This window comes from Centropristis striata, chromosome 18 (genome assembly GCF_030273125.1).
Source record: "Centropristis striata isolate RG_2023a ecotype Rhode Island chromosome 18, C.striata_1.0, whole genome shotgun sequence".
NCBI lineage: Eukaryota > Metazoa > Chordata > Actinopteri > Perciformes > Serranidae > Centropristis > Centropristis striata.
The window spans coordinates 36,169,356-36,181,855 of NC_081534.1; the positions used below are offsets into that span (position 1 = coordinate 36,169,356).

Sequence of the window (12,500 nt, forward strand, 5' to 3'; positions counted from 1 at the left end):
GTCCTGGTCCTGGTCCAGGTCCAGGTGCAGCCTGGAACCATGTCTCCACCCTGAACATCTCCACAGTCAATAAAGATATAAAATTGCCAAAAAATATCTTTAAAATAAATGGTTGAAGTTTAAAATGATTTTTATCATTGTCTGTTTCTATTTATTAGAGCAGTTTGTCCATAAAAGAGAGAAAAACAGCATATTATGGGATGTCCAAAACTTGGACAAAAACAGAAAAGTCATAAACTTTTCAAATGATCTGAAACTCTCCAAACCATCTTATTATAGTCCGTTGGTACAAAAAACAGCATATTATGGGATGTTCAGAAATGCTCAGACTGAAGTCATACTTTAAAAGAGTTAAAAGTTACTCATGCTAAAGCTGCTAAAGCTAAATGCTAACACAGCTGATGCTAAAGCTGTTCATGCTAAATGCTAACACTGCTCATGCTAATGCTGTTCATGCTAAATGCTAACACAGCTCATGCTAACACTGCTTATGCTAAAGCTGCTCATGCTAACGTTGCTCGTGCTAAATGCTAACACTGCTCATGCCGTTCATGCTAACACTGCTTATGCTAAAGCTGCTCATGCTAACGCTACTCATGCTAATGGACCTCTTTATAAGGCCAGAAGGTTCCTGGTCTGTTTTCTGTTATTTATTGGTTCTACAGTTGGTTTATTGGTGCTCTGGAGAACCTTTAGACGCTGGAACTGTTGAACCTGGAGCAATGGACTCACCGGGTTCTCGCAGAACATTTGTTATGAAAACAGAAAAGCCCACCGAGACGGTCCTGTGACTGTCTAACAGTCAGGTTCTGCAGAGAACCCTTCTGGTTCTCAACAGTAGAATGTTATTGAAGGTCTAGAATGGTTCTCAGTGGAACCCTTTGACCCTGCTGCTAAACGAGCAGCAAACAATCCTAAAGAACAGATTCTGGTTCTCTGTAGAACCTCTTGATGGTTCCTGGTCTGTTTACTGTTATTTATTGGTTATAACAGTCCTGTTCTCCAGATTCTGCAGAACCGGACTGATTACTGTTGAGAACCAGAAGGGTTCTCTACAGAACCGGACTGTTAGACAGTCACAGGATCGTCCCTGTGAGCTTCTCTGTTTTCATAACAAATGTTAGAACCTGGTGAGTCTGGTTCTCCAGGACTACAACACCTCTAACTTCACATGTAGAGAAATGTTGCTGTACTCACCTGGCCGGCAGAGTCCAGGTGAGTCCAGGTGAGTCCAGGAGAGTCTAGGAGAGTCCAGGAGACTCCAGGTAAGTCCAGGTGAGTCTCAGGTGAGTCCAGGTGAGTCTTGGAGAGTCCAGGTAAGTCTCAGGTGAGTCCAGGTGAGTCTCAGGTGAGTCCAGGTGAGTCTCAGGTGAGTCCAGGTGAGTTCGCTGTGACCGGTTCCTGCTGACGTTCTCCTCCTCAGACACACGACTCTCCCTCTGCTGTCTCTCCTCCCCTCACACACACACACACACACACACACTCCTCCCCCACCTCACCTGGCTCCGGGAAGGGGGCGGGGCTTAGTTTGACGGACAGTTTGTTGATAAAATGTTGAAGCTTCTCCTTAAAGGGCCAGTAGCATGTTTACTGGAGGGGCTCTAAATAAAGTGACAGAACAGTTATTGATCCTGACTGTAGCGTCAAACAGGAGCACTTATTGATTATTGATCGGGACTAAAGGCAACACACACACACACACACACACACACACACACACACACACACACACGCACACAGCCGAGTCGTCAGAAACTTGTGATGAAAGAGCTGCTCTCTCTCTCTCTCTGCAGGCTGCAGCATGCCTCGCTCGCCCCTCAGGCACCACGAGCTGACTCAACACAGACAGACCTGTTCCCTCTAGTCACTGACCTGAACCAGACCTGTTCCCTCTAGTCACTGACCTGTTCCCTCTAGTCACTGACCTGAACCAGACCTGTTCCCTCTAGTCACTGACCTGTTCCCTCTAGTCACTGACCTGCTCCCTCTAGTCACTGACCTGTTCCCTCTAGTCACTGACCTGTTCCCTCTAGTCACTGACCTGAACCAGACCTGTTCCCTCTAGTCACAGACCTGAACCAGACCTGTTCCCTCTAGTCACTGACCTGTTCCCTCTAGTCACTGACCTGAACCAGACCTGTTCCCTCTAGTCACAGACCTGAACCAGACCTGCTCCCTCTAGTCACTGACCTGAACCAGACCTGCTCCCTCTAGTCACAGACCTGAACCAGACCTGTTCCCTCTAGTCACTGACCTGTTCCCTCTAGTCACAGACCTGAACCAGACCTGTTCCCTCTAGTCACTGACCTGTTCCCTCTAGTCACAGACCTGTTCCCTCTAGTCACTGACCTGAACCAGACCTGTTCCCTCTAGTCACTGACCTGTTCCCTCTAGTCACAGACCTGTTCCCTCTAGTCACTGACCTGAACCAGACCTGTTCCCTCTAGTCACAGACCTGTTCCCTCTAGTCACTGACCTGTTCCCTCTAGACACTGACCTGAACCAGACGTGCTCCCTCTAGTCACTGACCTGTTCCCTCTAGTCACTGACCTGTTCCCTCTAGTCACTGACCTGAACCAGACCTGCACCCTCTAGTCACTGACCTGTTCCCTCTAGACACTGACCTGAACCAGACATGCTCCCTCTAGTCACTGACCTGTTCCCTCTAGTCACTGACCTGAACCAGACCTGCTCCCTCTAGTCACTGACCTGTTCCCTCTAGTCACTGACCTGTTCCCTCTAGTCACTGACCTGAACCAGACCTGCTCCCTCTAGTCACTGACCTGAACCAGACCTGTTCCCTCTAGTCACTGACCTGAACCAGACCTGCTCCCTCTAGTCACTGACCTGTTCCCTCTAGTCACTGACCTGAACCAGACCTGTTCCCTCTAGTCACAGACCTGAACCAGACCTGTTCCCTCTAGTCACTGACCTGAACCAGACCTGTTCCCTCTAGTCACTGACCTGTTCCCTCTAGTCACTGACCTGAACCAGACCTGTTCCCTCTAGTCACTGACCTGAACCAGACCTGCTCCCTCTAGTCACTGACCTGTTCCCTCTAGTCACAGACCTGAACCAGACCTGCTCCCTCTAGTCACTGACCTGAACCAGACCTGCTCCCTCTAGTCACAGACCTGAACCAGACCTGTTCCCTCTAGTCACTGACCTGTTCCCTCTAGTCACAGACCTGAACCAGACCTGTTCCCTCTAGTCACTGACCTGTTCCCTCTAGTCACAGACCTGTTCCCTCTAGTCACTGACCTGAACCAGACCTGTTCCCTCTAGTCACTGACCTGTTCCCTCTAGTCACAGACCTGTTCCCTCTAGTCACTGACCTGTTCCCTCTAGACACTGACCTGAACCAGACGTGCTCCCTCTAGTCACTGACCTGTTCCCTCTAGTCACTGACCTGAACCAGACCTGCACCCTCTAGTCACTGACCTGTTCCCTCTAGACACTGACCTGAACCAGACGTGCTCCCTCTAGTCACTGACCTGTTCCCTCTAGTCACTGACCTGAACCAGACCTGCTCCCTCTAGTCACTGACCTGTTCCCTCTAGTCACTGACCTGTTCCCTCTAGTCACTGACCTGAACCAGACCTGCTCCCTCTAGTCACTGACCTGAACCAGACCTGCTCCCTCTAGTCACTGACCTGTTCCCTCTAGTCACTGACCTGAACCAGACCTGTTCCCTCTAGTCACTGACCTGTTCCCTCTAGTCACTGACCTGAACCAGACCTGCTCCCTCTAGTCACAGACCTGCTCCCTCTAGTCACTGACCTGAACCAGACCTGCTCCCTCTAGTCACAGACCTGCTCCCTCTAGTCACTGACCTGAACCAGACCTGTTCCCTCTAGTCACAGACCTGCTCCCTCTAGTCACTGACCTGAACCAGACCGGCTCCCTCTAGTCACAGACCTGCTCCCTCTAGTCACTGACCTGATCCAGACCTGCTCCCTCTAGTCACAAGTCTAACATGTTCCAGTGAAATAAACCTGGTTTAGTGATAACAAGTAATATGAGTTCATTTTGAGAGCAGATATCTAGACATTTAACATGGTTCTATTGATGTATATACATATTTATATATATTTAAACATATATGTAGATATATATATAAATGTATATATACACATATATAAATATATACGTATATATATACATACATACACATATATATGTGTGTATATATATATATACACACATATATATGTGTGTATATATATATATACACACATATATATGTATATATATATGAAACTTTGAGAGTAATAAAAATAGATGTAGTTTGTGTTCTGTGGCTCCTTTAACATTTTACCATATTTACTGTATTTACTGTATTTACCAGGAGCTCGTTGTGTTTCTGCTGAGGTTAACCATGACGTCAGTTCAGGCTTTTATTTTGGCGGTGTATTTAAATCAGACAGAGAAAACTCTTTTAAAACATCATTTATTTATTTATTTACCAGAAAACAGAAACACAGAGACAAACAGAAGAAGTTTCAGAGGTAAAGCTCCGACAGCTGCTGCGTCAGCTCCGACAGCACCGACTCCGGGGAGCGCCCGCCGGCGTTCAGCAGCGAGCGGAAGAACGCCGCCCACACGTCCTCGCTGAGGGACGCCTCGCTGCAGAGACACGACATGTTAACCAATCATTATTAACGACCCGTCATTAACGACTCGTTATTAATGACCAGTCATTAACGACCCGTTATTAACGACCCGTTATTAACGACCCGTCATTAACGACCCGTTATTAACGACCCGTCATTAACGACCCGTCATTAACGACCAGTCATTAACGACCCGTCATTAACGACCCGTCATTAACGACCAGTCATTAACGACCCGTCATTAACGACCAGTCATTAACGACCCGTTATTAACGACCCGTCATTAACGACCCGTTATTAACGACCCGTCATTAACGACCCGTTATTAACGACCCGTTATTAACGACTCGTTATTAACGACCCGTCATTAACGACCAGTCATTAACGACCCGTCATTAACGACCCGTTATTAACGACCCGTTATTAACGACCCGTCATTAACGACCCGTTATGAACGACCCGTTATTAACGACTCGTTATTAACGACCCGTTATTAACGACCCGTCATTAACGACCCGTTATTAACGACTCGTTATTAACGACCCGTTATTAACGACTCGTTATTAACGACCCGTCATTAACGACTCGTTATTAATGATCCGTCATTAACGACCCGTTATTAACGACTCGTTATTAACGACCCGTTATTAACGACCCGTCATTAACGACCCGTTATTAACGACTCGTTATTAACGACCCGTTATTAACGACTCGTTATTAACGACCCGTTATGAACGACCCGTTATTAACGACTCGTTATTAACGACCCGTCATTAACGACCCGTTATGAACGACCTGTTATGAACGACCCGTCATTAACGACTCGTCATGAACAAGGACTTGTTGATGTGAGACATCGCGGCTCACCTCGGCTCGGCCCGGTCGAAGCGCTCCGCCGCCCAGCCGGCGCCGTCCCTCACCGCCACCAGCTGGCGTCCCGTCAGCAGCAGGTGGACGGTCTCAGCGAGTCCCACCAGGTCCACCTGACCAGTCGGCCAATCACAGAGCAGGACAGGACGAGACATCCAGGAGACATGATGAGCAACAAACACATTGACAATTAGAGATCCAGTCAACTTTGTCCAAATAGACGAAGCTTCAGTTGAACCATTAAAACAAACTAGACAAATTAAAACATTACAAATAAACCAGACATTAGAGAAAACAAGGTGGTTTAATGCTTTAATACGACTCCATGACTGTAGTTTTGGTCATTTTGTGTCTTTATTGGTCAATTTGTGCCTTTTTTGGTCATTTTTACATCTATTTTTGGTCATTTTATGTCTATTTTGGTGATTTTGTGTATTTTTTTGTCATTTTTACATCTACAGTCATGGAGACATTCTTACAGTTAGCTCTGTAGCAGTACAGTGTGTATGTGCTAACAGGCTAACAGTTAGCTCTGTAGCAGTACAGTGTGTATGTGCTAACAGGCTAACAGTTAGCTCTGTAGCAGTACAGTGTGTATGTGCTAACAGGCTAACAGTTAGCTCTGTAGCATTACAGTGTGTATGTGCTAACAGGCTAACAGTTAGCTCTGTAGCAGTACAGTGTGTATGTGCTAACAGTTAGCTCTGTAGCAGTACAGTATGTATGTGCTAACAGTTAGCTCTGTAGCAGTACAGTGTGTATGTGCTAACAGGCTAACAGTTAGCTCTGTAGCAGTACAGTGTGTATGTGCTAACAGGTTAACAGTTAGCTCTGTAGCATTACAGTGTGTATGTGCTAACAGGCTAACAGTTAGCTCTGTAGCAGTACAGTATGTATGTGCTAACAGTTAGCTCTGTAGCAGTACAGTGTGTATGTGCTAACAGGCTAACAGTTAGCTCTGTAGCAGTACAGTGTGTATGTGCTAACAGGCTAACAGTTAGCTCTGTAGCAGTACAGTGTGTGTGTGTGTTACCAGGTGAGGGGGGGCCCCGGGGGCCAGCAGGCCCTGGCTGATGTAGTTCTGAGCAGATGGCAGCTGCTGCACCTCCGTCACCTCCTGCAGGTCCAGATCCACCGAGGAGGACCAGTCCACCGGGAACACCCAGTCAGGGAGGGGCCGGGAGCCACTGGGGGGGGGGCAGGGTCAGTACACACACACACACACACACAGCTGAGAGAGAGAGTGTGTGTGTGTGTGTGTGTGTGTACCTGGGGCAGCAGGTGAGGACCTGAGGGTGGAGGTCCAGGTGCAGCAGCCTGCAGGACTGAAGCTGAGACACCAGCTGGAGCAGACTGACGGCTTTACAGGCTGCTGACGCCTCGGAGGACACACACACCTCCTACACAAACACACACACACACACACACACACACACACACTGTCAGCTGCTACATATATGTAGGAGCTGACAGTGTGTGTGTGTGTGTATGTGTGTTTGTATATATACACACACACACACACACACACACACACACTGTCAGCTCCTACACACACACTAGGGATGGGTACCTTTCACGGTACCTGGGAATCGTATCGGTACTCAAAGGTACCAATTGAGTAGAGACATTGGAGAGAGAGCAGCTGGCGGCCGGCGGCTAGCAGCTGGTGGCTAGCAGCTGGCGGCTAGCCGCTGGCCTAGAGCCGGCTGTTGGTCTCCGGCCGGGGTGGAAGAGGGCAGCAGCTAGTGGCAGGTGTCGGCGGTGAGCAGACAGGACCCGACGAGGAGGTAAATAAACAAATAAAAATAGTGCGGTCGTCAGCATGCTTCTTAATCAAAGAAATCAAATGAAAACAGGTTGAAATCATTGATCAGTTTAAAGTTAACTCCGTTTAGGTACCGAAACATGGTACCGTTTGATTTTACATGAATCGGTACTCGGTAGTACCCATCCCTACACACACACACACACACACACACACACACACACACACACACACGATGCTGATGTGGAAACAGTCTGAACTGGGTCTTTGTCTGAGAACCAGAACTCTGCTGGTTCTAGTCTGGTTGTGGTCTGGTTGTGGTTGTGGTTGTGGTTCTGGTCTGGTTGTGGTTCTGGTCTGGTTCTGGTCTGGTTGTGGTTGTGGTTGTGTTCTGGTCTGGCTGTGGCTGTGATCTGGTTGTGGTCTGGTTGTGGTGTGGTTGTGGTTCTGGTCTGGTTGTGGGGACTCACGGTGAAGGCGTGTCTGGGCGGCGAGGTGTAGAGGGTGATGCAGCCGTCCTGGAACAGGAAGCAGCTGACCTGGGGGAGGCGGTCCGGGTCTGGCGAGCTGCGCTTCAGACGGAGGAACTGGTGGAAGTCCCAGGGGACGCGGCCGCCGTCCACCGACAGGACCACGGAGCGCTCTGAGGACACGGACACCCCCCGGTAGACGGAGACGCTGCCTCGCTGCAGGACGCGGCAGTAGACCAGGAAGGACACGCCCCCTGGTGGACACACAGCGTCAGCACCACACACACACACACACACACACACACACACACACACACACACACGATATCTAGCTGACACGTACCCAGCTGGACACTCGCTCGCTCCTCCACCGCAGGAAGTGGGCGGGACTCTGAGTGGAAGTCCGGAGAGGAAGTGACATCACTGAGGTCCAGCAGGCGCCGCCGCAGGTCAGGGTCACACGGATCCACGGGGCCCCCACCTGGAGCACAGAAACCATGACAACCCCTCAAACACCTGGAGACCCTCAGAGACCTCTGAGGGGGGGCGGGTACCTACCAGCAGCCTGGTCCTGGTCCTGGACCTGGTTCATGTCCTGGTCCTGGTCCATGTCCTCCTGCAGTGGACTACAGTCCCCGGCTGACAGGGAACTGGTCTCCTCTATGGGGCTCAGCTTCTCTCTGGGTTTATTCGCTGGTTTCTGGGACACCACCTGAGTACGGAGGTCTTCAGCCGTCCCCCTTTGATGATCTGAAACATTCAGGAACACATCAACACTGAGTCAGGCCAAGAGACAGCAACAGGAGGACCAGAGACCCACCTGGAGGACCAAAGACTCACCTGGAGGACCAGAGACCCACCTGGAGGACCAGAGACTCACCTGGAGGACCAGAGACCCACCTGGAGGACCAGAGACTCACGTGGAGGACCAGAGACCCACCTGGAGGACCAGAGACTCACCTGGAGGACCAGAGACCCACCTGGAGGACCAGAGACTCACCTGGAGGACCAGAGACCCACCTGGAGGACCAGAGACTCACGTGGAGGACCAGAGACCCACCTGGAGGACCAGAGACTCACCTGGAGGACCAGAGACCCACCTGGAGGACCAGAGATTCACCTGGAGGACCAGAGACCCACCTGGAGGACCAGAGACCCACCTGGAGGACCAGAGACCCACCTGGAGGACCAGAGACCCACCTGGAGGAGGATGCTGGACCTGCAGAACGGATCTTCTCTCATCAGGACGGAGGAAAACATCATCGTGGAGCTCGTTTGGAGATTTTCTGTTCAATGAAATAAGAGTTTGTTAACAGGTGACTGACAGGTGATTGACAGCTGACTGACAGGTGATTGACAGGTGATTGACAGGTGATTGACAGGTGATTGACAGGTGATGTGTGGTTACCCAGCAGGCCGTGCAGCGGCGGACTCGTCGTAGACGGTGAAGGAGGAGGCGGAGTCAGACTGAGCCTGCAGAGAGCAATGTACATAAACATGTTGTTGTTGTTATTGTTGTTGTTGTTATTTATGACATCGTCTCCACGGTGACGGCAGGTGAGCTCACCTGTTGACTCCTCCTGAGCAGCAGCATCTTCCTCTTGTACTCCAGCTCCTGACTCAGCTGCTCCTTCACCTGGGCCAGCCGCCGCAGCCTCTCTGAGAACCACAGCCCGGGTCAGTGAACGCATCACAGACAGCCCCGAGGTCAGTGAACGCACCACAGACGGCCCCAGGTCAGTGAACGCATCACAGACAGCCCCGAGGTCGGTGAACGCACCACAGACGGCCCCAGGTCAGTGAACGCACCACAGACGGCCCCAGGTCAGTGAATGCATCACAGACGGCCCCGAGGTCAGTGAACGCACCACAGACGGCCCCAGGTCAGTGAACGCACCACAGACGGCCCCAGGTCAGTGAACGCACCACAGACGGCCCCAGGTCAGTGAACGCATCACAGACGGCCCCAGGTCAGTGATCGTATCACAGACGGCCCCCGGTCAGTGAACGCATCGCAGACAGTCCTGAGGTCAGTGAACGAGTCCTGAGGTCAGTGAACGAGTCCCGAGGTCAGTGAACGAGTCCCGAGGTCAGTGAGCGAGTCCCGAGGTCAGTGAGCGAGTCCCGAGGTCAGTGAGCGAGTCCCGAGGTCAGTGAGCGAGTCCCGAGGTCAGTGAGCGAGTCCCGAGGTCAGTGAACGAGTCCCGAGGTCAGTGAGCGAGTCCCGAGGTCAGTGAGCGAGTCCCGAGGTCAGTGAGCGAGTCCCGAGGTCAGTGAACGAGTCCCGAGGTCAGTGAACGAGTCCCGAGGTCAGTGAACTCACCGTCCAGCTGCTGTTGAGTCCTCAGGTTGAGTCTTTCGGCTCTCAGCTCTTCGAAGCTGAACTCCTCTCCTCCTCTCATCAGCAGCTCTTTGCAGTACGCGCTCACCTGATTGGCCCCGCCCTCCTCCTGAAGCCCCGCCCCTCCAGCCAGGTGTGCTGATGACTGGGTCTGACCTTCGGCCATGACCAATCAGAACGCAGCAGGGAACAGGGACGGTCTGCTCCACAGAAACAGAGATTAGATCCTTGTTTTCTCCAGGTTCTTGTTCATTTTAATGTCTGGTTCAACTCAAGGTTCATTTGTTTGGACAAAACAAAAACAGCTGATGACAGATTCATGTAAGAGCTGATGTCTAGACATTTAACATGTTTTGATCATAACCAAACTCATTATCAATAAAACCATAGATACAGGACTGTCACCATAACTACTACATTGACTCATCGTTTGATGTATTAAAATGGACACGATAGTTTTTTTCTGAACTCAGTTTATTGACTATTTGTGCTTTTTTGTGTTTAAATTAAAGCTGCAGATGTTTGACAGGCAGCACCAACTAAAACATGTTTGTTCAAATATTAATATTATTGAGATTTAAATTCATTTCTGTGTTAAAGGATGGACTTATTATGCTCTAATATGGTTAAAAAACAAAAACAACATCAATACCATCATTTAGCAGGATAGTTTCTGGGAAATATTTATTGTATATATGTGTATATAAATATATATATATATATATATATAGTATATAAATATATATACATATATGTATGTTATACATATGTATATATATATATTTATATACAATATATGTAATATACTCTATATATATAGAGAAAGTATATATATATCACACGTATATACACACACACACATATATATATATATGTGTGTGTGTGTATATATATATCTATATACACACACATATATATATAAATATATATATATATATATATATATATATATATATGTGTGTGTGTGTGTGTGTGTGTGTGTGTGTGTGTAATGTTATTACAGCTATATCATGTTATTCCAGGTCCAGGTGTTTTGGGATGTGATCCAGATTAATAACCACACCATATAAAGTCATAATGTGTAATAAAAGGTTGATGAAGAGCTTTATCTATTTATTCAGAGAGTTTTCTTTAAATCAGCTGTTTACTGAGTCTGGAGCAGAAGACAGAACCGTCACAGAACACACTTTAATCACCGTTTAAACCCGTTAAATCACCGTTTAAACCCGTTAAATCACCGTTTAAACAGCTGACACTAGACAATATGATATCTAATATTTGTATTTAACTCGGTTTCACCAACACAAAGTGTCGTTTCTTACCTTAAACTTCAATAATGTGAAATAAAAAAAACCAAAACAATCTTCAGCTCGCTGTTCAAAACGTCCCGCTGCGGCTCTGATTGGACGATAAACATTAGCGACGTCACTTCCGCTCTGTGTCGTCACAGCGCCGCCGCTGGTGGGAAGGCGAACTGCACCTAGTGATTATATTATATTATATTATATTATATTATATTATATTATATTATATTATATTATATTATATTATATTATATTATATTATAATGTACTGAATTGTATTACGTAATTTAATTTAATTTTAAATTATACAACCTTTTATTACATTACATTGTAATGATTTGTTTTATTTTTTATTGTATTAAAATGTATTTCATAATGTATTGTTTTACATTAAATTATTCTTAGTTTATATTTTAGAATATTACATTTTATATTATTATATTACCAGTTTAAAGATACTACAGCTGTGTTTCAGTCTGGAAATAAACTGATTTATTGATATATATTTATTGATTTATATTTATTGCTATATATTTATTGATTTATATATATTTTTTTATTTATTGATTTATATTCAATGATTTCTATTTATTGCTATATATAAATTGATATATATGTATTGATGTATATTAGTTGATTTATTTGTATTGATTTATATGTATTGATTTATATTAGTTGATTTATTTGTATTGATTTATATGTATTGATTTATTTGTATTGATTTATATTAGTTGATTTATTTGTATTGATTTATATGTATTGATTTATATTAGTTGATTTATATGTATTGATTTATATGTATTGATTTATATTAGTTGATTTATATTAGTTGATTTATATTAGTTGATTTATATGTATTGATTTATATTAGTTGATTTATATGTATTGATTTATATTAGTTGATTTATATGTATTGATTTATATTAGTTGATTTATATTAGTTGATTTATATGTATTGATTTATATTAGTTGATTTATATGTATTGATTTATATTAGTTGATTTATTTGTATTGATTTATATGTATTGATTTATATTAGTTGATTTATTTGTATATGTATTGATTTATATAAGTTGATTTATATGTATTGATTTATATGTATTGATTTATATGTATTGATTGGTATTTGTTGAGTGA

At 46.1% G+C, this 12,500-nt stretch overlaps 2 protein-coding genes across 2 annotated transcripts in view; one reads left to right on the plus strand and one right to left on the minus strand.

Moving 5' to 3' along the window:
* The window catches only part of LOC131990883 (NACHT, LRR and PYD domains-containing protein 3-like), a 220,691-nt gene that overhangs the window by 121,797 nt on the left and 86,394 nt on the right, over positions 1 to 12,500 (plus strand). The gene's annotated exons all lie outside the window — the stretch shown is intronic.
* Positions 4,435 to 12,500, minus strand: part of bub1ba (BUB1 mitotic checkpoint serine/threonine kinase Ba) — an 8,762-nt gene continuing 696 nt past the window's right edge. The window contains exons 2-13 of the mRNA XM_059356106.1: positions 11,382 to 11,539; positions 10,042 to 10,259; positions 9,286 to 9,377; positions 9,127 to 9,191; positions 8,919 to 9,004; positions 8,277 to 8,468; positions 8,062 to 8,199; positions 7,719 to 7,972; positions 6,753 to 6,883; positions 6,517 to 6,670; positions 5,481 to 5,596; positions 4,435 to 4,626 (exon numbers count right to left, since the gene is read on the minus strand). Of these exons, the coding sequence (XP_059212089.1) occupies positions 4,503 to 4,626; positions 5,481 to 5,596; positions 6,517 to 6,670; positions 6,753 to 6,883; positions 7,719 to 7,972; positions 8,062 to 8,199; positions 8,277 to 8,468; positions 8,919 to 9,004; positions 9,127 to 9,191; positions 9,286 to 9,377; positions 10,042 to 10,225 (1,536 nt within the window). The 5' untranslated portion in view covers positions 10,226 to 10,259; positions 11,382 to 11,539 and the 3' untranslated portion in view covers positions 4,435 to 4,502. The remainder of the gene's footprint in view (positions 4,627 to 5,480; positions 5,597 to 6,516; positions 6,671 to 6,752; positions 6,884 to 7,718; positions 7,973 to 8,061; positions 8,200 to 8,276; positions 8,469 to 8,918; positions 9,005 to 9,126; positions 9,192 to 9,285; positions 9,378 to 10,041; positions 10,260 to 11,381; positions 11,540 to 12,500) is intronic.